This window comes from Opisthocomus hoazin, chromosome 2 (genome assembly GCF_030867145.1).
Source record: "Opisthocomus hoazin isolate bOpiHoa1 chromosome 2, bOpiHoa1.hap1, whole genome shotgun sequence".
NCBI classification, from domain to species: domain Eukaryota; kingdom Metazoa; phylum Chordata; class Aves; order Opisthocomiformes; family Opisthocomidae; genus Opisthocomus; species Opisthocomus hoazin.
Genome location: NC_134415.1, coordinates 98,368,155 through 98,395,421, shown reverse-complemented (window position 1 = coordinate 98,395,421; position 27,267 = coordinate 98,368,155). Strand labels below are relative to the sequence as shown.

General features: G+C 39.6%; 1 protein-coding gene across 2 annotated transcripts in view; it reads right to left on the bottom strand.

Moving 5' to 3' along the window:
• LMBRD1 (LMBR1 domain containing 1) overlaps positions 1-27,267 on the bottom strand; it is a 95,197-nt gene that overhangs the window by 63,284 nt on the left and 4,646 nt on the right. For both annotated transcript variants that reach the window (XM_075414586.1, XM_075414587.1), the window contains exons 3-6: positions 19,474-19,534; positions 7,433-7,530; positions 6,392-6,459; positions 511-599 (exon numbers count right to left, since the gene is read on the bottom strand). In XM_075414586.1, coding sequence (XP_075270701.1) covers positions 511-599; positions 6,392-6,459; positions 7,433-7,530; positions 19,474-19,534 — 316 coding nt within the window. The remainder of the gene's footprint in view (positions 1-510; positions 600-6,391; positions 6,460-7,432; positions 7,531-19,473; positions 19,535-27,267) is intronic.

Sequence of the window (27,267 nt, the reverse complement as noted above, 5' to 3'; positions counted from 1 at the left end):
TCAGAACACTAGGATTTTCCTATCTAAATAGACAAAGCCACTTATAGTCTCATTCTTACAGTGAACAGCAGTATCACATTTAATTAGGAAAGCTCTCAAAAACTGTCATATGACAAGATACTCACTCACCATACTGAAGTTCTCCAAATTTAGGGTATCCAAGTAACATTTAAAAGCTGTGTTAAGTGAAGACTCCATGGAAAAAAGTACCTTCCCCTCCTCACCATTAATCTATCACACAACACCGGAATCCTTGCTGTCAAATGGGGACTGTACTGAAAGCAAATGCTACCAGTGTCTCCTCTCTACTTTAAAGACTATTCTGATTATTTTTTTTTTTGTCTGAACAGAAGGAGAACAATCTTATTACAAAGATTTAGTGTAGGCAAGCAGTTAGAGTCAAGTTAGAAAACTGTCACCAAGAAAATTAGTTTTCTTGTTCAGTCAATAAGTAGGCCAAAACAAGTTAGTAGCAAGTTACACAAAGCTCAGAACAAGTCTCAAACTTACGGCTACTTCCAAGTTCTTCAAAGAGGAGCTTCACCTTCTCCCACTCTGTGGAATTCTTCTTGCTGGGAATACCCAACGGAACAAAAGCACTGTAACAAAGCCAAAAGTCATCTCACTTACCCTAATCAGTAAAATATCAAAAGAATTCTACTTCCAAGTTAAGAAAACAGAAATCCATTTATGTCTGAAGAAAAATTGTATGATGTTAGGTTTAGAAAATTCTGAAGGGATTTTTTAATTTTAGTCACATTCCCCTCAAACACTGTATTTAGATCAGCAGAGTACATAATCGAGTGTGTACACAGTCAGGTCTGAGGTCAATGAACAAGTGATTTTCTATTTACCAGTCCTAATAGAGGTAAGGACCCTACACTCAAGCATCATTAAAAGATGTATTAATCTGATTTACCATCCTGGTTTGACTCAGATGCAGAGGAGCAAAAAGACATCAGTTGAGACAAATTCTCTTATAAATCCACACTTTTGGAAGCTAGAATAAAACAACTAATGATTCCCACACCAAGCATTAATTAAAGTTTAAAGGGACATGTTTATCTTCCATTATTGCAACTAAAATGATGCCACATTTGCTGTGGAGAAGTTCATTGAATATTTTTGACCTTCCAACAAGCAGAGACTAGCAAAGAGTGTTCAGGAGAACATCAGGTAGACCATTCCCCTAGCTGAAAGCTTCTTTCTGTCAGTCTCTCCATCTTAAGTCCAACAATAACTCTTCAATATATCCGTAGACAAAAACACTAGTTTTCCAACAGCTGGAACATCAGCACCTCCATACCAATCCGAAACCATAGATTTCAGACGTAAAACAGAATGCCTACTACAAGTCACAGGGAAGTCAGATTTAGAGGGAAACTTTTTAGGTAAAGAATGTGAGAAGCCAAACTAAAGTTCATAAAGAATGCTCACAAGTATCTTTTGTATTTTTGTAAGGAGTACCTAATTAGATTCCTGCTTCAAGTCTCAATGAACAAATGAATCATAAATACGCATCTTCCAAGAGTATGCCTCAAACTTCCAGTATAGAAGTGTTTCAGAAGTTAGTGCTAAACTGTTTGCACTTATAACTATCACATCAAAAGAAAAAAAAACTGGTACTTTGTAAAAGTTAAAATCTTAAAAATTAGAATCTTTACTTCAAAAAAAAAGTTTGATTTTTAGCTTCTTGACTGTGCAAGAGGAAGATTAAGGCTAGCATTTATAAAAATTGATGCATGCTTGCCAACTTTAGATTTTTAACTCGTACCTGCCTCTAGTAGTAATTCTTTCTGCAAAATAGCATCCAGGAAAGATCAAGACACAGGTATTAAAACAAAGTTAGGCAAAGTTTCTACTTACAAGAGATAGCAACACAAATAACTGCAGGTTTATTTGCTAAAAAGGGTTCATATAGGAGACTTTGGGTAACTAAGTGAGTTCATGTCCTTTTATTTTAGCATCAGTATAAATTTGCTATCTGTGGACCACATGCAGGGAACAAATGAGATGGAAGAACATCTCCGGATACTTATAACTTGCTTGATTTTTTTCTCCCCCTCCAAGAGCCATAGGGTTAAATTTTGTGGTTTTGTTGCTGAGACTGCCTATAACCAGCCTGTCAAAGGACACTCATGAGAGCAGAAGCCACAGTACCCATTATACACACTCTTCAATTAGAGTACTCTACTAAGTCTTGACTGAAGAAGATGGACTTCTGATTCTGCTCCTGCTAAAGTTCTATCTACCAAGGGTTCCAGAAAGGAATGCAGGAGCTATAAATTCACACACTGTAGTCCTCAGCAAGCAGGAATCTTCTTTCCCCTTCTGAACAGGGTCCCTCAACTAGTAGTAAACTAGCCAGAAGGATAGCTAGCCCAATTGAACAGAGTTTTGGCTTGTAGCTTAACAAGACAGAGTTACATGCCTAGCCATCTACAGACCTGCATCCAGTCCACACTCCCAAGGGATCTCCGAAACACAGCCCATCCATTGTACCAGCACAGCACACAGCAGTTCAGGCCTATTCTTCATGCACACTACACAAGAATAAATTTGACAAAAATCTTGGCTATTTACCTATGTTGACTAACACTATAGTAGCCATCAACAGAATGAGAAGTTTCCATGCTAAGCAACTCCATTCACTTCTCACTGTGATGCAATACAAGTGAGTCCACTGACAAGTGAATAGAGCAGAAGTGCCAGTGCAGGGTTTCACAGGTGTAGCTGAGAATTCAGTTATTGCAAGCAAACAGAGAAGCTCAGCTGCAATGTGATGTTTTACACTTGGAATTCTGGACACAAATGAAATTATTGGCTGCAGTAATTTTAAGAATAGAACCAAACTGCTATGCTGTTTAAAACACTCCCTGAGAATATTATGGTTAAGATCTAGATCAATATCCAGGCTGCAGAACAAGGAAAGTAAATGCAAGACAAGCAGTTTAAAACTATTAACTTTTGGCAGGGCTGATAACACAGGTGTAGACAGATCAAGTTTGATCCTTAAATCAAAGAGTGCCATTAACTGTCATCCTTTGGAAAATAATTTCCAACACAGCAGATTTAAACTCATTTCCTTAAAGTGAGTTCTGCTATCATTTGTATAATTATTTAGAGATTAATTAGACATATATTCACAGCTTTTTAAAAGCTAATGGTCCTAGAAAATTTAAGGTAACCAGCTGAATTCCAAACACTAACAAGTCAGTGAAACATTTCTTTTATAACCACTCAGACTCAAAAGCAAACATTTTAGTTCAAACCAGACTGCTGTATAAGGATGCCTTAACGTAGACGGCAGTATTTCAAGCCCCTCGGCCCCAGCACATGAAATTTAGAAAGAGAACTACATGCAAGGAAAGTAGATAATTTGTAAGAAGGGAAAGGCGTTACCAGTATTACCTCCAAGTACCCCAGTATAAATTTGTCCTATACTTTGCTTTTAATGATACTCTGCATCGAGTTATTCATGTACAAAGCATTTGAGTGGTATTACAGACATGCACATCTTTACTACAGATTAACAAACAACTAGAGTAAGAGGTATAAATACTACTCCCGCTAATGATTTGGACAATGGGATCGTGCTCTGAGCTGTGTTATCAACTTTAAAAACCTCCAAGACAATATAGCACGAAAACAGGTATTATGTTTCCCAAAATAATCAGATAGATCTCTAATGGAGCAAGGTAAACATCCCAGTAAGAATAAGGTATTCTTAAACGTCAAGCTTAATCCAGCTTTTATGGTACCTTTGACAACTGCTGACCAGGAAAGAGATAGGGACTTCTTGGGTAGACCTATCTTTAAAGGAACCAAGCTATTTATGGACCTGTTTTAATTATACATATTACTTGCTAACTCAATCAGAACAGAGGTTGTCTTGATAGGAGACTAGTCATGTAAGCACAAGACGACAGACTATTTCCTGGGCACCTAACAGAAAATACTCGAACCCCTCTGGCTCTTGTGACCTATGTGCATGAGCATTCTACTCCACTAAACCTAGCCTCCCAAAATTAAATCTAGTACATAAAATACCAGTCTGTTTCAGTCTTGGTCTGATCCTGACCATCAGCAAGAAAATTACTTTACTGCCAGGAACAGGCAGTACCACAAGACTAGCCTTCACTACCACATCTAGATGAGCCCCTCATCTAGAGCCTTCAGCTCCAACATTTTCATCTCTTTCCTATCACACTGGGATTTCTGAGGCCACTCTTTGCCCTTGCTGTGCAGACAGCTGACTAACTCCAAGACGCATAACTTCTCCATAACACATGTACATAAACACCAAGACACCTGATTATGCTAGAACCAAAGTTCACATTTTTCTTCAGCAGTTACCTCATTTGCTTCTTAAAATGAGCTGTTCAGTTTTGTAGTTTCCCTTAAAGGAGGCAGACAAGAATTACGTTCTTCTGCAGCAGCACCTTAAGTAGCAAGGCTGCTTCTCTATTCCGAGGGCATTAGGATGATGCTACTATTCAATCATTACCAACTTAAAAGCAAGTAACCGCATACATATAATAGCAAAAAAGTTATTCCAACTGGCACCCAGAAATACTATCAGTATCTAAAGGAGTCACGCCTCTTTGCAGCAGATGCTCCTGCTCTTTAGATCAGTGGATTTCAAGCCTGTACCTACACAGAAGCACTGTTCAATAATTAACTCAGTCCCAGGCTGAGTACTACAGCTAGCTGGTTTGCAAGTCAATCTCACTGTCTTGTGGCACAGTATCAGAGTGGATCGTGGAAGCCACTGTAATTAACAAGTTATAAAGACACTAAAGAACAAGCCTAAGAGCAGAGGACAATGAGGAAGTCAAGAACCAAGTTCCATCGTACTGGTAGAGAGGAACAAACATGCTTACAGCTACTGAGGATTCAACCGACACCCACAAGAGATACTGCAAAATTTTCTAAACTGGCTATATTATACTGTATATATATGTACATGTATAATGTAAGCCAACAGTCAGAAAAAACAGCTTTTGTCAGTGTCTTGGTTTCGGCTGCTGCCGGCAACACAAAGCACCACGCAGCCGCCCCTCCCCCCACCAGTGTGTGGAGGAGAAAGGGAAGAAACAGGCAGAAAACTGGTGGGTCAGGATACGGGCAATTTAACAGAACAACAAACAGAGGGAACAGTAACAACAACGGTACAAATAAGGAGCAAAACACAACAACGAACCGCACGACCCAGACAGCCGCTCTCCCAAACAGGACCGGCGCCAGGCGCTCCCGAGCCGAGAGAGAGTCCCCGCCGCTCTCCCCCCCCCACCGGAACCCAGCGTGATGTCACATGGTATGGAATACCGGGCTCTGTCTGGCCAGGTGGGGTCAGTCCCCACCCCCCCGGCTGTGCCCCTTCCTGGAGTCCGGTGAAAATTAACCCTGTCCTGGCCAAACCCAGGACAGTCAGAAGCTTTAGTAATACTTCTAGACCATGATTAAGCTATCTCAAACTCCTTTAGTCTCTCACAATAGCAGGTATTTATTTTTACCTGAAAGGACAGACTTCTTGGAAATACACCTTAAGTGTTAATCAAAACTAGAACAATACTCCAATAACGTGGTATACAATTAGAAGCATTAATTTCACTCTTGTTTCTACTTCACACTCCAGTACTTCAGTATGGATCATTGCAGCATACATTTTGTAAATTCTACCAGCTTTATTCCTGCAGTCAAATTGCTAAAGAGCTTATGACATAGCATACATTATAAACATTCAATATCAGTGTGTATGTCATGCTTCATGATCTTAAATTGAATCTGTAATACTGCTTGGAGTGTCACAGTAACAGCACTTGCTCCAAACAAGTTACCCACTTCAGTAATGTCTGCCTTCAAACAAATGCCAGCAAAACCTTTATCATATAAGGCACAACTCTATCAAATGTAACCCCACAATATGCTTATGTGTTTCACAGAACCTTATTCCTTCACAGAACTTAGGAAAGTACCAAGCACATAACACCTACTCATATTCCTAAAAGCTGTGTGGGATGTCCATGAAAACTTTTCATAGAGGCAGAAAACAGGAGTACAAATACTTTACTCTCTGTTGTACACCTGAGATATCAATACAGCTGTATCATAGCCATCATAGCCTTGATGGACGTTCACACTGCAAAGAGGCAGAACTTGGAAGCACAAGTACTTCCACAATTGAGAAAACTGTTTTAGCTTCCAGTTAAACTCTTACTTTTCAGGTACCCAACTCTCAGTATATTTAAACCCTCTTAGAGATTAAGCTAGATATTCACTATACAGATTAAGTGCATCATAATCTACCCTTTTAATCTTGCACAGAACAAAGTTCTCTTTGGGGTTCTACTTTGCATATCCCTTGTTAACGTTCAATACATGTACTTACCCAATTAAGAGAAGAACTGCACAAACTGTGATGAATCCCAGAGTATATTTCAGTGCAGTTTTAACCTGCTGTATATTAAAAAGAAAGTTAATATATTAGCATAAAATAAATCCAAAGGGGTTTGTCCAACAAGTTATGGCAAAGCATACTTAGCATAACAATTGTTCTACAAAAGGACCTCCACAGAAAAGAGTTTTAGACACAAGTCAGAAGTATATATTCTTGAAGAGTTTCATAGCTTCAGAACTATGAACAATGGCATTGAATTATGCTTCCATCATAAACTATGCACTTGGGCAGCTGTGGCCAGAAGCCAGGGTACATTCATTCAGTGCAAATACACTCAAAATTCTTATTAGCAATGCTTTACATTACAGCTATGATTAGAAGTCTTTTTTCTCATGCTAAGGCTACAACTGAATGGAGGGGGAAGTGACCATGATGAAAAGATCCTTTAAGAAAAGTATTTTCAATTAATAAGTTACTGCCTTAGTGGCATGCATTTATTGTACTCCCCGGAATGCCGTGCATGTCAAAAATCTTCAGTGTATTATAAAAATAACCAAGGGCTAGCTTCAGGTAAGTTACTACTGCCTACCTCAAGAAAAAATGCAAACATTACCAGAAAGAAAATACTCAAATTTAGTGTCTATCTCAGAGTCACAGTCAGTATAATCTTCCTGTCTTCTACTTCAAAACCTGTTCATACATGTTTTCTATTCTAAGGAAAATCTCATATAAGAACTTTTAACTTCCTGTATATGAAATCAGGCTCAAAGAATTTGTAGCAAGCTTAAAGAATTCATGGCAACACAGATGTTCATTACTTCTCACTAAAGCTTCATTTCATGCGACATAACAGCGCTTAGAGTAGACTAGGTAACTGTTATTAAGAGCTACCACAGTATTTTAAACAAACTGTGGTAAAAGATCTAGAAATGCGATTAACATAGTATTCAAGTTAGGCAATCATTCTTGCTTTCATTTCTGTCTATTCATTTGTCTTTTCACTGCTTGGTGTATTTGCTAGAGTGAACTTACTGAGCATGTCTTGCCATCATCTTCTTCCTTCTCCTCATAATAGAAATAGACAAAGGGAATCCACAGAAAGACACAGAACAGTATGATGGAGTACAAAGCTAGGAGAAAGAATTTAATTAAGTGACAAGACAAACTTACATTGGCACTTCATTTACTCATAGTAAATCAATGGAAAGAATCAAACAATAGTTTCCCCTCATTCTAGATTTTACTAATTTCAAGCATTGAAAACTTACTAAAATTTACTAACCAGCATATGATCTATTACCATTTTGTGAATTCCAAAGGATTTCTAGAAATAACTCTTTCAGACAAAGCATTTCATATCCACCTTCAATTCAGCAACAATAAAGAGACTAAAAGTAACCATCTGCACCCAGGTGATACACAGGACTAGCTCACTGGGGAAGAGGTCGCAGAGAGGATAGTGACCAAAAGCAAGCTATGCCACCTAATAACAGAAGTTGTTCATAGAAAAGGTATATACAAAAATATAACAAATTTAAAGCTATTTTGATCACTGAACTCCTTTCAGGGGACATTCTACTATTAATGTAAGTACATTATAGATGGAAGGCACCGTTGTGCTACTGATGACCTCAATTCACAAAACAGAACAAGCCGTAGCAATATAGTATCATTGTTTAACACCCCTTTTTTTAAAGGGAGGAACTAACTGGAGATTGAAGCAGACATTTAGGTGAGTAGCCACTAAATCAAACAGTCATACTATCATATTACTTTGACACACAAGTGGTCTTAAGATACATTAAACCAGCTAGTTTAACCCTTCACTTGCATTAGACTAAGACATTAATCTTCAAATACTGACTGGCGAGTTGGAAGACATTAAGAAAGCTAGTCATTATCAATTGGACTGATTAGCCAGCGGTATGAAGTGAGGAGACCAATTTCAGACCAAGAATTTTAAGCTTAAATCTTCAGCTCTATGTACCATAAAAAATTACATACTTTTTAGGACATCATTGTTTAGCAAAATCCTTCAATTCTTCAAAATATCTTATACTATGAACGTTTCAGAAATCTGGTAGGAAATTAAAAATGGTCAAGCAGTATGTTACAGTATTTGCATCCCATAAGAAAGGTATCCTAGATAGTTCACCTAGCCCTCAAAAGGTTTGAAGTACCACACAACCAAGACTTCTTGCGCAAGCACAAAATCACCCCTTTGAGTGGGTAAGCAGAGATATCCAGGACCCCACACATACTGTGATCTTTGGCTATTTTTAATCTTTGCCTCATTTTGCATGAGTAATTAGTGCCTTCCCACCACTACCCAATATAATCATACCTAACTTAAGTTTGTGTCCTCTTATCTTGGCTAGCACACTCCTTACAGTATCTGTGTGCTTCAAAGAAATCTACCTCAGTATTTTTACTGAAGTTGTAGAAGCCAAATAAAGTATCAACATCTAGAACCTATTTCTAAAAAAAAAAAAAAAAATCATTCTTTGGAAGATATTTCAAGGTGTTAGAAATATCTACTGTTTAGTTAGTATAGCAGTACAAAAACTGGAACAAGTCCTTGGTTAGTCCATAAACTTTGTCATATTTGCCAAGAACATAAAGTTCAGGACTTTAAGACACCTTAAAGCTTCAAACTCTGAAATGTAGCTCTAGAGCAATATTCAAACTGCTTCAATATTGTTAACACTTTCAGAAAGCAAGGCTCTACTCTAAAATTTGTTTGGTTTTTTTTTAAGGCTAGTCATAAATCCTCACTGCACTGTGCCAGTAAATTAGGCAAGTTACACATATCATTAATCAAAGCTCAGAATAACCAGCCCACAGAGGTTGCCACAAGCACAGAAAACAACCTCACTACAAAGTTTCACTATATTATCTGCAGCTTACCTTAGTCATGTGAGGTACACCCATAGCTCATTAGATAGCATGTCCAGAGAAGGGCAACGAGGCTGGTGAGGGGTCTAGAGCACAAGTCTTATGAGGAGCAGCTGAGGGAGCTGGGGCTGTTTAGTCTGGAGAAGAGGAGGCTGAGGGGAGACCTTATTGCTCTCTACAACTACCTGAAAGAAGGCTGTAGTGAGGCAGGTGTTGGTCTCTTCTCCCAGGTAACTAGCAACAGGATGAGAGGCAATGGCCTCAAGTTGCATCAGGGGAGGTTTAGATTGGATATTAGGAAAAATTTTCTTTACTGAAAGAGTTGTGAAGGCCTTGGAACAGGCTGCCATGGGAAGTGGTGGAGTCACCATCCCTGGAGGTGCTCAAAAAACATGTATATGTGGCACTTCAGGATATGGTTTAGGAGGAATGGTGGTGTTGAGTGGATGGTTGGACTTGATCTTAGAGATCTTTTCCAACCTATGATTCTGTGATAATGGGACTAATCCATGTTTCTTCTAAGGCAATAAAGGAAGAGATGCTCAATTTCAAGAGACCATCTACAAACTGTGTGAAATAAGACTACCATTTACCACTCCGTCAGTCAAACACTGGTACTATTTAAATGTTGTTGCTTCAGTAACTTAATTCAATTTTAAGACAACAGCTCAGGCTACTGACACTAAGCTTTTTTTTTTTTTTAATTTAAGATGCTTGTGTTCAGTTACTGAATATGTAGCTAATCTATATCTTGAAATTGTTTTACATAGCATCTTTTATCATATTATAAAACCATAAATCTTCTCCTTTGTGAAAATTATTTCCAGATAATTTCCTGTAATTCATATTTATGTCTAGTTTTCTAAGTTTCTGATCTGAGACAGTATAGTAGCAAAGGACTACTCTCAACAGCTACTGACAATCAGCTACACTTGTCAACCAAACTTTTTCTTCGGTTGTCTCATTTAATTCAATTGAGGCTCTTGAATTGATGTATACAGTGTGCACTTGCAGCCCAGAAGGCCAACCGTATCCTGGGCTGCACCATAAGCAGCGTGGCCAGCAGGCTGAAGGAGGTGACTCTGCCCTGGTGAGACCCCATCTGGAGTCCTGTGTCCAGCTCTGGAGCTGCCAGCACAGGAAAGACATGGAGCTGATGGAATGGGTCCAGAGCAGGGCCACAAAAATGATCAGAGGGCTGGAGCACCTCTGCTATGAGGAAAGGCTGAAAGAGCTGGGGTTGTTCAACCTGGGGAAGAGAAGGCTCCAGGGAGACCTTATAGCAGCCTTCCAGTACCTGGAGGGTGCCTGCAAGAAAGCTGGACAGGGACTTTTGACAAGGACATGGAGTGACAAGACAAGGGGTAATGGCTTTAAACTGAAGTACGGTAGGTTTAGACTAGATGGAAGAAAGAAATTCTTTACTCTGAGGGTGATGAGGCACTACAACAGGGTGCACAGAGAAGTTGCAGCTGCCCCCTCCCTGGCAGTGTTCAAGGCCAGGTTGGATGGCGCTTTGAGCAACCTGGTCTAGTGCAAGGTGTCCCTGCCCATGGCAGGGGGGTTGGAACTAGGTGACCTTTAAGGTCCCTTCCAACCCAAACCACTCTGATCCTATGATTCTGCAACTAACTGGTACCTCTCAACTCATTCTCAAATGGTAAATTAGCATGTTTTAAACCATTACAGTAAACTTAAGTCAGAGGCAATTCTATAAAACAAAACCTTTACAGAAGTTATAGTAGGTCAACACCATGGCCATGTGAATACCTAGAAGAGTTTGTGTGCCATGTGAGTGGCTGAATTTAAGTATTTTTACACATCAGATCTGACTTCCACAGTAAAGGCAGTCAGAAGAATGACTACACTAGTTGCCAAACCCACCACTTCAGTAATACACTACACTGTGCAAAGAGTTCATGTAAAACCAGGTCAGACACATACAGAAACCATGGTATTTTATTCAGTAAGAATTAACTTCTACTGAACCAGGCATTGTTACCAACAGTTCTACTCCAATTTCTTTAAACTCCTTTCCTTTTCCACATCCAATGCCTTGCAGGGTAATAACATTTAGGATATTCTCTGCATTCTGGAGTATTTAAACCAAGTTTAGATACAAGTTTAGCAGCTCTACATGGAATATTGCATAAAGCTCTTGACATCCTCCCTAATTTACATACCTTTGAAGTTAACATCTACAAGCTGTTCTTCATTGTTGGTTCGAATAAAGCAAATTACTATCTAGATTAGCCCTACCAAAAAGGTTAAGTAACTGTACTTTCTGTGAAGTCATAGTTAATTCAACCCAATCCCCAAGTTCTTGTCAGGAATTTAAGAAAAAAAATACATACTGATTTAACAATATGTCATGTCAGCAGGAAAACGATAGGGAAGAGTTTAGCCTAGATTTTTTGCACACTGATGTAGTAGAGTGTCAAATCCTCAAAAAAAAAAAAAATAAAGCAGGGCATGATGAAGGATCACACCTTCCCAAGATCCCACTAAGCCCTCTTGCATCAAGCCAACTCCTTAGTAATTTGAAGCCCAGTATTACCCACCTCCTTTTGCATACTCTTCCCTCAACTCTCATTCCAAAATGCTTCAACTCACTGAAAGCTTACTTAGTAGTAATTGAGTTATACTTTAAAAGTTACCCACGTAGCCAAAAATCAACTCTGAAGGAAAGTAAAGTCAGTCAATATTAGGAAGTGCCACTCAACTTCTTGAGGAGAGTAAGAGGCAGCTTCTAGTCGTTCTTTTGAAAAGCCAAGGGACATCTGATCAGATAGATTTATTTTTAAATTAGCAAGATAAGGCAAAAAGTTAGTTTCAAATAATACTGCTAAACTAATTAAAACTAAGAGCTGATTAGCAAGCTACAAGAATTACCTCCCTAGCCATTCCCATACTATGTATAGAGACACGTTAAAAAGATTGATTCCCATGGTTCGGCCTCATTCCAGATCATATCAAATTAATGCCTTTCATACAGAACTCTTTAAAAAAGACTGTACTGGCTGTTAAACTAGTGGAAGATTCTTACAAGGTATATTTCTACAAGCCTTTGCTAATAAAACATCCTTCCATTTCTGCAATTCCCAATATAGACTTAGAAAAAACATAACCCTGTAAAACTCAGTGCAAAATGCAAAACCATAGTCAGACAGCATTTCATCAAGGCTAGTACTGTCCTCTCAATGGCAGCAAAGGGAAGAGATATTTAGAGAAAGTATGCAAGCCTGGTCACTTCCTGCATTTTAAGCCATCAGGACTCATCAGCCACCCCTGGAGCATCCTGGCCTATTCCCTTTTCCTACTCAAAATGAGTCCCTTTCAAGCAGGCAAACTGCATCAAAAAGCTAGCAGTAAGGCTGATGCTGCTGTGCTACCAATAAGCAACTACAGTATATTACGAGCAGCAGTAAGTGTAACTGGATATTGAAAACTCATCTGATCTAAGGCCAGTTACTTCTGTGGAAAAGCTTTCAATTTTCACCCTCACCTAAGAAATACGATTAGGTCAGATTTTTCTTTACCACATTAGGCTTGGCCTTTAACCACACTAAATCCCTCAAGCTGAAACTCAGCATGTGAAGTATACCACAGGAGCTGCTTCTAGATTCAAGTCTCCTCTGTCCCAGGACCCATTCTTGACTCTTGTTGCTACACTACACAACTAGATTGTATTTCCAAGTTAAAGACTAAATACAGGGTTTTTACCTGTGAGTTCAAGGCTGCACAAGTGTAGCTGAAGTACTCGGACATAAGAGTTTACATCTAGCCATAAGCACCTAAGAAGCAGACCATGAAGTACACCAGCATTCCACACCAATAACAAAAGAAAAAACAGAATTTTATTTACCTGACCATAGCAGTCAGATGCTGAAATGCCTTCCTCATTGAGCATTAAGAGGCAAGTCATATCTGATCCAAGGAGAGGTCCCACCTCCCCCTTTCTATTATTAGAGAGTCATATTAAAATGTCGTATTAAAACTTTTATTTGCACCAGCTCCAGTGTTTGCTACACCTTGTGCTGGGTCACCTTAACTCACCATACTGGCAGAAAAGAGCCACAAATCCAGCAATCTTGCAGCACAGGTGGCAAACAGCACCTTGAGCTGCACTAGCAAGTGTGTCACCACTAGATGGAAGAAGGTAATTATTCCCCTTGACTCTGTGTGGTCTCACCAACACTTCAGAACTGAAGTGCTATGTCCAGTTATGGGCCTCCCAGTACAAGAGACAGACATACTGGAGAGTCCAGCAAAGAGCAATGATTAAGGACTTGAGCATCTGAGAGAGCTGGGACTGTTCAGCCTCGAAAGGCAGTAGCTGTTGGAAGGATCTTATCCACATGTATAAATACTTGTGTGGGACTGAAGACTGTGGCAGACTTCTTAGTGGTGTCCAGGGAAAGACTAAAAAGGGAATAAGCACAAACTGAAACACAGAAATTTTCATTTAAACAAGAACTTTTATTCTGCCTGCAGTCAGAAACTTCAACAGGCTACTCAAAGACATAGCAAAGTCTCCATTCTTAGGGATATTCAGAATCCAACTTAAGACTAGCATAAATGAGCTGCTTTATCTAGCTCAATATAATCCCTATACATTTCCAGAGTTCCCTTTCCAGCCTCAGCACTTCTGTGAGTCAAAATGAATTCCTACCAATTTTTAAATTTGGGTTAGCACACCACAAACATCGACCAAATGCCAGTAACTGCTCAAGCAGAGGGGCAAAAAGCACACTAGCACACTGCTGATAACAGGACCCCTTCTGGCACAAACAGTGCCCTTGCATTTCAAGAGAGCATCTAGCTTTAATACTCCAGTGATACTTCTCACACTGTTTAAGCTATTGACTACAAAAATCGAGTCAAGTTAATTCCAGGTGCAGCTTAAAGCTTTGTTTCTGCCAACTCAGCTGTGGAAGTTAACAGACCTGTAAGAGCTGTAACGGTTCTGCTTGAGGGTTCTTCAGTGAAGACCTTGGGAAACCCCCAAGTAGAGACTAATATGTTCAGGCAGTTCACAAGCTTGTCAGGTAGCCACCTCCATCTAAAGTCAGGAACTAATCAACCTCAGTTCTGTCCCACAGACATTATTTGAAGCTATTAGTCACAATTCCTTCAAATCTATGCTTTACTAAAAGAAATTAACTTCTCAGCCAATGCTGACTTGTAACAGATGATTCATATTAAAAACCTCAAGCTCTAACAGCATACTTTGTATCAACTCTGAAACAGGATCTGCATACACAAGATTCAGCAAGAGACTCATTCCAGGATTTTCCATCAGTCATGAATTCTCTGCTGGCACTTGGTCCTTATGTTTACCCTAAATGCACTGTCTAGAAGTTACAGGCCCTTCAATGCATTTCAAGAGATATAATAGTACAACTTGAGGGTAACTTTATTTAAATGTAGTAGCATAAACTCCAACTTACACTTACTATTGCAACACCTCTGATACTTGCTCTGTTGAAAAACTTTGCTACCACAGAAACTTTATAGGTCTAACACAGAGAGTGAACTTAAAAGCAGCTTTGCACTTGCTTGTCCCAAGCAAAATCACTTCAAGACAGACATTTGTGTTCATCTATCGGATGAAGTCTTGAAAGTTTCTGTGAGAATTTTTAATTAAAACTGAAAGTTAACTTTATAGCTCACATGGTTAAAGCAGTATTGTTCTTCCTGTTCTACCAGAAAGGAAACATTAAAAGATTGGGAAAAGTTCCTATCAGCCAGACAGGAGACAAATCATCTTAAGTTTTTTAATTCTATGTTTTAGAACTTATGAAAAAGGAAGAGCAGCACCTTTCATCTGCTCATACCAGTTCGTTACCCAAGGGCAAGCACCTAATTGCCTGTTGTTCTGCCCACTAAAGGGCTGTTTATTCCCTGGAAAGCTAACCTACAAAAGTCTTGCAGCAGCAAACAGCCAGTCAACCAAGTGACAAAGACATTCCCTTCCCACTAACTCCCCTGTAGCATTGTGGCATGACAGACTGTCTCAGCTTTCATTATTTCACTTTTATAGACTTCAGCTTTAAATCAGTGGCTGATCTTTGCTCTGGTTCAGAGATCCAACTTTTATTTCAAAACATTTTTCTGGGTTGTTTCAGAAGGTTGAAGCACAACCACTGGGAAAGTGCTTCACTGTATAGCCAAGCAAAACAATGGTTCCTGCCACAGAGTCTTAGCAATCTTCAGCAAGAATTCCTTGATAAGGTTTCTTTGTTTTATAGACATTTCTGAGATAGCAATTCTTATCTCAAGACAAAATGACTCCTTTTCTGCTGTTTTGCACCATATCAATACAAAGACACCTTAACTATGAGAAAGTTCGACCCAGTAGTAGTCTTCAAATAAATTATAGCAATGGTACCTTTGTTATGTTTCAACTTGTTTTCTTCCCTCCTAGTAGTACTCAAGGGCAACTAGGAACAACGAAGAATAACAAAATGCAGTAGGTATAAGAAACACGCATCTTCAAAATTTGGGAAGATTTCATGCAGAGTATCTGAGATCAAGTAGTCACAGAATCACAGAATGGTAGGTGTTGGAAGGGACCTCTGAGGGTCATCTAGTCCAACCTCCCTGCCCAAGCAGGGTCACCTACAGCAGGCTGCACAGGACCTCATCCAGGAGGGTCTTGAATATCTCCAGAGAAGGAGACTCCACAACCTCCCTGGGCAGCCTGTTCCAGTGCTCCGTCACCCTCAGAGGGAAGAAGTTCTTCCTCATGTTCAGACGGAACTTCCTGTGCTTCAGTTTGTGCCCATTGCCCCTTGTCCTGTCACTGGGCACCACTGAAAAGAGTCTGGCCTCATCCTCCTGAGACCCACCCTTCAGATATTTATAAGCATTTATAAGGTCCCTCAAATCCCTTTTGGGAGACTACAGGAGGTTCAATAATTTTGTGTGATGGAAGAGACTTCTGATCATACAAAACTTCTGCTCTTCCAGACAGTATTGTATGCTGGTTCATTGCACAACATCAATACTAAGTCGCTTAAAGCAATGCTTTGTTATATACTCCCTTACTTCTCCTGCTGAGCATTTTAAGTCACAACCTACTTCAGAAAACTTAAGATGAACATTTCTTCCCAAATATACTGTTCTCACATCTAATAAAAAAATTCTTCAAACAAAGGTTCATCGAAACTGCAGTAGCAGACATCTTGTTTTCCCCAGTGAAAGTTAAGGAATACAAAGCAGTAGTGAATTTCAAATCATCATCACACACTTGTATGCAGCAGGACACTTAAAGCACTTCACCACAGTAAGTGTCACTACTATAAGAGACTTTCAATTTATGTTCTGGCATATTGCTTCTCAAAAATCACTTATTAGGATAGTGTTTCTACAGCCATAACTCAACAATATTTGTCAAGTACAGCTATGCAAGTTTTCCACAGTATTTAGCATGCCTTCTCCTAGGACCAGACCATTAAAACATGTAGTCACATTTGACTTGTGCCTACTAATTCCTAGGAGCCCAAGTCCTTGTGTCAATGAGTTGGTATCAAATAATTGCAGTAAGCAGACAAAACTCTACGCAAAAAGTCATCCAAGTTATACCAAGTATTGTTCTGGATAAATTCTTACTCAAGAACTTTAACCGAGGAACCACCATACAGTAACTACTGCTGACTTGGGAAAATAATTCTGTTTAAGAAAAAAGCAATCAAGTTTAGCATAGACTTTAAAGCACACCAAAGAGATCCCCACAGAATTTAGCAGACAGTCCTTGCCACTGTATAGCTGGGAGACAGTGAACGCATACAGGTCAAGAGAGCTCAGTCTACCTCACAGGAAGACTGGGATCTACTGACAGCATCCTTTCGCCATTCACAAAACTTTAACAAAGGACACTGAACATGAAGCTGAAACCAACAGATAGGATTTACTGACTAGAGGAAGAGCTACAGAACACAGCTCCAGGTTAATCAATTGTTTCAGTCTGATTCTTCATGGTACAAAAGAAACTGCCATTGGATGGTTTCCAATTCAAAACCTTTCTAAAAAGGGTTTTCCTTCCAAACACAAGCCGACATGCTGTTTTAGAGCATCTGCCATCCACTGACCCTTCTTCAATCACTCAAGTACTGGCAGACACATTCTACTACAGTTGGTTTTATAAGAATTAACACACTAAGCCACTATGGCTTCAAAGCAATCAAATTGGTTTTCCTAAGTAAAGCTTTTAGGCTACTGAAGTCCCACTTCAAAATACAAGTATTTCAATCTTAATTCTGAAAGCTACCTAATTTATCACTCTACCAGTACAAAGTCACTCTAGTTTTGTATCAATCTAGCAAAAAAGTCAGCTGGGTACAAGAGAAAACATTGTTCGTGGGGACTAATGACTTTGGAAAAAAAAAACCCACACAAAAAAACACTTTCAACATTTTTTGACAGCTTTCTCAAAATAATTGCTATGCAGGTAGAAAAGGAATTCTTAATATTCTAAAACATCAGGTAAACAGCCTCCACATTCTTGCTACAGTTAGAAGTGACTTGGATTGAATGGCAGTGACCCAATTGTACCAATTATTCATACAGTAAGTAGCCAATATATAGATCTTACTTGCCTCCTGTAGCTATAGTTTTCACTGCTTTTTCAGAAGAGATTAGAAAGTACTTGTATTCACATCCTTAAGTACAAAAGGAGACGTCAGTTCTGCTCATCCTGTTTACTTTTAAAAAGACACACTAAGACCAAATACTTTAATAAGAAGACACATGCAGGAAAAATGGAGTAGTATTACAAGACTGGAAGAGTTGTTTATCTTATTCCTTCTCAGCTTTCATGTCACTATGTTGTGCAACAGCAGCAGGGGACAAGACCTAATGATGCAGGAGGGGCATTAAGTTGTGTTTTATATAGGAATGAAGGAGACTTCTGAAAAGTAGGTTACCTATTACTGTTCGCTTCAATGTAGCTCTAATTATAAAATGTGCATCAATGCCTCAAGTTAAGATCACAAAAGAAAAATACTTTAAAAACCATCTTTAAATCTCTACCACCATCTGGAGGATATGCTATGAAATAAACATTAGTCCTACAATATTTCTTCAAGTAGACCTGTACAGATTGGCCAAAACCAAAAGCAGTTTTCCAGGTTTAAGATCAAATCTATTCTAAAAATTAGTTCAGGATTTACCAACAGACATCTTGCTTTGTAGAGAGACTCAGTTAGCCCAAGCCCAAAACTTCATACAAATTCATCCATCAGTCTTACAAATCTATAGAAAGAGTTCCAAGAGTCTGAAGACTGTTCCACATTAGGAGTTGTGAAGTGTTTGGGCTATGAAACAAAACTGTAGCAGCCTAACAAGAGCAGAAACCAAATACAAAGCAATTCCACTATTCTATAGTGAAGAGTCTTTGTGAAAGATGAACTAGTATTTAAAACGTTCCTTTCTGAAGATAGATAAGTCTCTTACTATTTTTGGCTTTAGACTTCACTCAGCATGAAACTGCACATGCTAGTTTCTGTCGCTATCACTGGCAGGCAATAAGTATCCTGTAACCTAACAAAAGAGTCCACTATTTCAAACCAATTATTTACTGATGTAGAAAATATTCCAAAGAGTCAACCCATAGTCTTCCAAGAGAAAAAAATTCAAGTCTTAGAAAACATAAGGACAACTGAAACTGATCTAAAACTATGCAGAGATCTGGTGAACAGTTATTTTAGATTTGATTTCACTTACTTTTTTTGCTTCAGTTTTGTTTAGGATTACCACTCAAATTAACACCTTTATGCTCCTTTACAGTAGCTTTTAGTTTGAATATGAACACTTAAAACATAAGTGTTGCACTCAGTTACACAAACTTTATACACAGTAGGCAAGTTTCACACTGCTGCACATGTTAAGTGACACAAAAGTTACAGCAAAACCATGTGTTCCCCTTAACAGATCTAAATACACACATGGAACACATTAACAGTAGATCACACGACAGAAGCCATTAGCCTTTTCGTGGACTGGCCTTCAGTACATTTGCAATTTTAGGTGGCTCTTGAATGTAAAAAAACGTCTCTGAAGGCAACTAAGTCTAAGACTAATGTTTAACCAAAAAGAGATAATCCAGTATGACCCCTAAAAGCTTCACACCTTCACTTAAAGATAGTATTATTTGAAACAAGAGTTAAAATACTTACTGTAGTATCCATAAAGTACAGTGTCTTCAATTTGTCTTGAAACATTAGCATCAGCCCAGTCCTAGTAATAAAAGGATGGAAGCATTTAACATTAAATGAAACAAAAGAACATTTCATTCAATAGCATTCTTGTACAACTGAAAAAAAAATGCTCATATCAGGTGCCAAAGGAAAAGCATTAAGCACCTAGTTCGCCCATTTTAAGTGCTGGAATTTAAGTTAAAGCTAATTCACCTAAGAAAGACAATTAAGGAGTACGCTGCATTTCAGGGGACAGACACCGCAGTAATATCTCCACTGCTTGGGGAACCCCCCCCAATTCAGCTGTTAGCCTGATAAAGTGGGTTTTTTTCAGATGACAAATTCTTAGTAATCATACATTATATTGTCAATGTACAATTGACAATTTTATTAGTGAATATCATTTTTAGCAACTAACAATTTAGTATATTTACTTCTGTTCCGTAGTTAGTATTTAAGTGGCACTCTTTTGAAACTGATTTTTGTTTTCTACATATCAAACAACGCAGCTACTGAGTCTGAAGCTCAACCTGAACAGTTTTTCAAAACATTGTATAAAAGACAACTGGAGGTATGGTTATTCGCAGTTCTAGCCCTTTTTTCTGGACTGAGCACCACAGTACAACACTATGCTTCACAGGCAAGTCCTTACAGGGACAAAGCTGTCCTCAGGATGCGTTTTTTTAACAAAACTCACCATATGAGAGGCTTGGAAGCAGCATGGTACATGAGAAAAGACTGCACAGAAAACTAAGCTGTATAAATTGCCCAGCCCAGTAGTTGTCTGCATTGGATTTAATTTTATAAATAACACATTTACCTCTGCTTTGCAACTCTTCAGAAAATATGCATGTGCAAAGTATTAATGGAGGGACCCAATCAAATCAAGGATCCACTCACTAAGAAGTCAATACCCTTCAATCAAAAAAGCATTAGTTTTACATGAGCAAGGCTGACACTTGGAATTGCTAAAACAGCAGCCCCAAAATCCCACTTGAGGCTGATATCCAGAATACTGAACTTCAGTCACAGAAATGGCACGACAAACTAGAATTTGGGAATACCTTCTAGAAAGCAAAGTCAGATAATCAAGATAAAAACATTTTCTCGATGCAACTCAATAGAAAAGACAGTCAAATATAATAAGCAGAATTTGCTTTGTTAACACTTCGAACTAGAAAAAAATGAATTCTGTATGAATCGTGCTTTCTAAGGTATCAAACATCTATTTTTCAGGCATGTAAGTCTAGATATGAAGAGTATACAGAAACCCATATTCTTCTGAGAATCTCTACAGTAATACACTTCCTGCTACTACTGTATTTGGCAACACTACTAAAGAATCACTCAAAGAACAAATACATAGAGAGATAGGTATAAAAAAAATACTACTTCCAAAAAAAAAAATCACTGGCTACAGAGCGCTAGCAAAGGTGCAAATGGCTGGGCACACAGGAATAGGCATAGGAGATTTTCCTAAAAGGAAAATTTTACAGTCCAGAAAGAACACAAGAGTAGTTTCAGCAGTTCCCAAGTGTGTTGTGCTAACTCCCACGGTATCTTGATAATCGGGTCTCTTAAGATCACCACAGAACGGTTTGGGTTGAACAGGATCTTCAAAATTCATCTACCAACCTCCTTGCCTTGGGCAGGGACATCTTCCACTAGATCAGGTTGCTCAAAGCCCTGTCCAAGCTGATCTTGAACACTTCCAGGGAGGGGGCAGCCACAACTCCTCTGGGTAACCTGTTCCACAGAGTCTCACCATCCTCACCATTAAAAATACTTCTTCTTAATGTCCAACCTAAATCTACCCTCTTTAAGTTTAAAACTGCCGCCCTTTGTCTATCACTACAGGCCCTGGTCAAAAGTGTTTCTCCATCTTTCTTATAAGCACTCTTTGCATGCTGAAAGCCTGCTATAAGGTCTCCATGGAGCCTTCTCTTCTCTAGCCTGAACAACCCCAACTCTCAGTCCATCTTCACAGCAGAGGTGCTCCAGCCCTCTGGCCACTTTTGAGGCCGTGCTTGAACAGCTCTGTCTGCCTTGTACTGTGGGACACAGAGCTGGACACAGCATGCAGTGTACACCATGCACACAGCTTTTCTATCACAGAATAGCTTTGATTAAAATTTACATGTACAGATGCAACAGTACTTAGACATAAGAACAGCAGATAGCTTTTTATTATGCTTAGCTGTAGCTTACAAACTTTTATTTTTATTAGATATCCACCAATTTAAGCCATCATCTCCTTTTTCAGAAGTATGAGCCTTTACTGTGTAGTTTGACCAAAACTTGAGTTACATGAATATTCAAATTACCTTCAGAAAGTAGTACCCTACACCAGGCATTAGAAATGTTATTGATTACTTCATACTATGCATTCTAGCAGGGCTTAGCCACTAACTGTACGCCAGTCTTGAGCTTCTGGCCTAAGCACTGAAGTTCTTACATAACAAAGGGCAGGCTTCAGGAACTTTCCTGAAGTTCCTATCCAAAAAGTCACATGCTGATCAAGAAGCCATAATTCCTAACAGAAATTAGTACAGTAACAGATCTTAAATCTTACCACAGAACTGCAGGGGACCCATCCACGTATATTAGGATTTAGATACTACAAATCTCTAAATGTAACAGCATTGAGATCCCTTATTTGAACAAGGGCAAAACTTGATTTTTTCAGAACCGTATTATTCAGTCCTGGAGAACCATTCAGAGAATGGAAGTGAAAATACAGTTTTACCTGCATTGGTAAAAGCACCCAGCCAGAAGGCTGAAGTCAAGTTCTTGCCACCATCCCTTTTTATTTCTCTTCAAGAGAAACAATTGGTTTAAGGCAGCTAAATGTTTTTTAACATGATCATTGGCAGCCAAATTCAGGGACTGAATCCAGAGGTCCAAGCCTGGCTGTACAGCTTAAACATATTCCAGAATTGTTGAAGTCTTGTGGGATCCACTCTACACGTAGTCAAGATTGAGAAAGTAGTTATTCAGAAGCAAAACTCTTCAAAAGCTAGCTATTTTGGAGACATGCCAACATAGCTGAATTGGTGAGAAGTTCTCCAGTACTGTAAACGCTACTTTCAATTACTATGTGTAGGCTTTTTTCAAACTGGTAAGATGAAGTCCTTTCAGTTGTTATAAAGATACATGCACTAGTACAGAGCATATGGCAAATGCAGGTGAGCATACTCCCTAAAGACTGCACACAATAAGACTTAAGTTTAATACTTGCTCTGTAAGTCCTCTCAGAACTGCCTACACTCTCACGGAATATAGGCTTGATGACATACCATAAACACTTCATTCTTCTATGATCTCATAAAATCAACACCACTTTCCTTCATGCTACTGTATTAAGACTTCCAGGGCCATTTTACATTTAAGCTTTTTAAGCTCACTGTCTGAAATAAATCAGATTATCATCCAACTGGAATCTGAGTAGGAAGTATACATGCATTTTGTCATCTAATCAACAAAAAGAAAGGATGAAAAATAACAGGAGGGACAGAAGCAACACCCTCAACTAAGTGTCTGTCAGGTACAGAGTGAGTCTAATCTTTGAAGGCTGTCAGGCTCAAACCCAAGACTGTTTCAAACTAAAAATTCCTAAGCATTTGAATGAAAACACACCAAGAAAGAATTTGATTGTATTAAGAATACATACACAGGATATTAAAGTGTTTAAACTGCTTAGTGTTAAAAATCAAGGAAATTCATTGCTTTAATTATGCCTAAGGGAAAAGCAAGACTGAACTGAACAGGTGGCACTATTTACTTCCAAGTACTTGAAAAAGGTCTCTCCTATGAGCAATAGAGACATTCAAAACACATCAACCAAGAATAAGCAAGAAAAGCAACAGTAAGGCCCAAAGCTTAAGTAGCACAGCCACTTTACAGGACAAGGCAGCTAGTAACTCCAACACAACACGGCTGAACTGCCAAAAAATTGCTTCTCCTTCAACTCCAGAAATGTATTAATAACACTTATAACAGGATACAGATGTAGAACTTGAAAACATTGTATCTGCTTTTCATTTTGTTGCTCAGATTCAGTTGTGTACAGAACCAGAGTAATATACTAGGAAGTGTACATTACAACATCTCAATATTCTAATATGCTATCTGAATTAAGACATGTCAAGAGGCAAAGCTGCACATGTACCTTTGGGTACATGTGCCCAAACTTACAAGCTTTGCATTACTCTGCACAAGCAGAATCTAATGCAAGCCAACTGCTGAGCCACTCTCCATCATCTTTGAGAGGTCCTGGAGGACAGGAGAGGTGCCCGAGGACTGGAGAAAGGCCAGTGTCACTCCAATCTTCAAAAAGGGCAAGAAGGAGTACCCAGGGAACTACATGCCGGTCAGCCTCACCTCCATCCCGGGAAAGGTGATGGAGCAGCTTATCCTGGAGGTCATCATCAAGCAAGTGGAGAAAAAGAAGGTTATCGGGAGTAGTCAGCATGGATTCACCAAGGGGAAATCATGCCTGACCAATCTGATAGCTTTCTACGATGACATGACTGGCTGGGTAGATGAAGGAAGAGTCGTGGATGTTGTCTACCTGGACTTCAGCAAGGCTTTCGACACAGTCTCCCATGATATCCTCCTGGGGAAGCTCAGGAAGTGTGGGCTGGATGAGTAGTCAGTGAGGTGGATTGGGAACTGGCTGAATGGCAGAACTCAGAGGGCTGTCATCAGCGGTGCTGAGTCTAGTTGGAGGCAGGTAACTAGTGGTGTCCCCCAGGGGTCAGTACTGGGCCCAGTCTTGTTTAACTTCTTCATCAACGACCTGGATGAAGAGTTAGAATGTACCCTCAGCAAGTTTGCTGATGACACCAAACTGGGAGGTGTGGTAGATACACCGGAAGGTTGTGCTGCCATTCAGCATGACCTGGACAGGCTGGAAAGTTGGGCAGAGAGGAACCTGATGAGGTTCAACAAAGGCAAATGCAGGGTCCTGCACCTGGGGAGGAACAACCCCATGCACCAGTACAAGCTTGGGGCGGACTTGCTGGAGGGCAGCTCTGTGGAGAGGGACCTGGATGTCCCTGTGGATGACAGGCTAACCATGAGCCAGCAGTGTGCCCTGGCTGCCAAGAAGGCCAATGGCATTCTGGGATGCGTCAAGAGGAGTATGGCCAGCAGGACAAGGGAGGTTCTCCCTCCCCTCTACACTGCCCTGGTGAGGCTTTATCTGGAGTACTCTGTCCAGTTCTGGCTCCCCAGTTCAAGAAAGATGAAGAGCTACTGGAGAGAGTCCAGCGGAGGGCTACAAGGATGGTGAGGGGAATGGAACATCTCTCCTACGAGGAAAGGCTGAGCGAGCCGGGCTTGTTCAGCCTGAAGAAGAGAAGGCTATGAGGGGACCTTATAAATGCTTACAAATATCTGAAGGGTGTGTGTCAGGAGGATGGGGCCAAGCTCTTTTCAGTGGTGCCCAGAGACAGGACAAGGGGCAATGGGCACAAACTGAAGGACAGGAAGTTCCGTCTGAACATGAGGAAGAACTTCTTCCCTCTGAGGGTGACGGAGCACTGGAACAGGCTGCCCACGGAGGTTGTGGAGTCTCCTTCTCTGGAGATATTCAAGACCCGCCTGGACAAGGTCCTCTACAACCTACTGTAGGTGACTCTGCTTCGGCAGGAGGGTTGGACTAGATGACCCACAGAGGTCCCTTCCAACCCCCACCATTCTGTGATTCTGTGTAATAGTATACCATATTTATTATGTCAGCTTTCAGTAAGCTGATGAAGCCCCACATTTACACAAACTAAGGAAGTTAAATCCTTCTTCTTACTGGCAAATTATCCATATACACACGCATCATCAGCAACTCAAAAGCAATAACCAGTTCACCTGAGCTGTTTCAAAAGCTAGTCACAGAGCACTGTCCTGTCAAAAGCAAGCAGCACTGCTACCTAGTGAGTGTCAGAGCTACGACATTCTCAGCAGAAGTGCTGACATATCAAGTTGATGGGTACATGAATTTACTGGACAAGCACATCCAGGACTCAGCTGAGAACTCATCTGGACAGCTTCCACATCTAGTCTTTCTTCTCCATCCATTATGGCCCAAGCTTACAATATATGCAGACACCTTAAAAGCACAATAGATTAGGAAGGTGAGAATTCATTACTGCCTTCAACAGCAGTTTAAGATTTCAAAATGTGGCTACAAATTCTCCTAAAATCTGCAGAATTCAGGTGCTCTGCACTGTTCTGCTGTACTTCATTCAGTTCCATGCAGCGTAGTAAGCATGCATCATAACAGCTCTAGAATATCTGTAACAATGCATTGTATTGATAGATAAGTGAATCAACAACTTGCAAGGGTACGTGCAACAAGTGTGATTGCCTACATTAAGCTATCAATCTTAAGTATTCCTTAATGTAAGCCATGTTGAAGGATTTAGGAAATTTAAATACAGTTGAAGTGTAGAAAGTAAATAGATTAGTAAAATACTGCTACATAAATACAGCTATAAAAAAATGCAGCTTAAGACACTTCCAATTTACCCAAAAGCCAAAACCAAAGTAAATATCCCACAAGAGATATTATAGTTACATTAATAGAAAGTTAGTTGTGAAGAACACTTGCTTCTCCCGGTAACCACTGAGCAGAGTCTTCCTTCTCCTAGCAGCTGTGCCCAGGTACTGAATTATGTTAACACATATTTCAACAGAACAGTACTATTCAAACTGTACAGATAACTTCCCCAAACAAAGACAGTATAAGATACGACATTTTTTACCTTCCCCACTTTTTGGTGAAGAAATGGCCATGAATTTCATTCTTTCATCCCTGTTAAAGGGGACAATTCTATTCTCACTGCTGGACCCTGCAAGAATTTCATGAGTACCCAGTGAAGACAGCACCCATTCTCTGCAAGTGTACCTTAGAGCTTAAGGTAGTGTAACATTCCAGGTGTCAGTATTTATGATGTTTCATCAAATGTAGATGAACCCGTCATTCTGCCAATTAGCCTTTCCCAAAGCTTAGCCAAGAAAAGGAAGATACAATACCAAAGACTAGAGAGTGGGTGATAGCACAGTTATATACAAAGGAATTTCATATCCAGGTCTCAGATCTTCCAGCCTGTTGCCTTGAAAATGAGACAGAACCAGGATTGAGTGCCAGATGGAGAGTAACATCCAGAAACATGCACATCTCAGCCACATCTGGCTACCATGAATATTTTCGCTAAGTATTGATACTTCACAAGTAGTAGTCCCTGCTCATGACAGGAAGCACGGTCTCATTCGATAATGATTTCTCAGCTAACACCTTTCTAGAATAAAAAAAAACTGGTATTTCTAATGGTTCTGTATTCTGCGCAGCTACATAATGAGCTTCCTCCAAGATGCAAAAAAAAAAATCTTACTAGAATGGTCTGTGGAAAAGGATCTCCCATTAAATAGATGTTACTCCTTAAGGAAGACAACTGGCTTTTAACAGCTCAGGCAGACACCCAGGGTTTGTGAGGTGTTCAGTTTAACCAGACTGAAAGAAATACTACTTAGTTTTTAACTTCATATAGTAGCAAGAATCCACACATTTCAAGAAGGAAAGTTCTCATCACCTCCCCTGCCTTCTGTTGCATCAAGAAAGACAGTGTGGTGATGATCATGTCCTGTTTTCAAGCAGTCTTCCTGCTGCCAGACAGCACCAGCTATGTTTTAAGTATTTATTTTTAAGTATTTATGAGACTTGTAGGTCAGCCCCAGCGGTCTTGGGTTCCAGCAGCAATCTCAAATTTTTAAGCT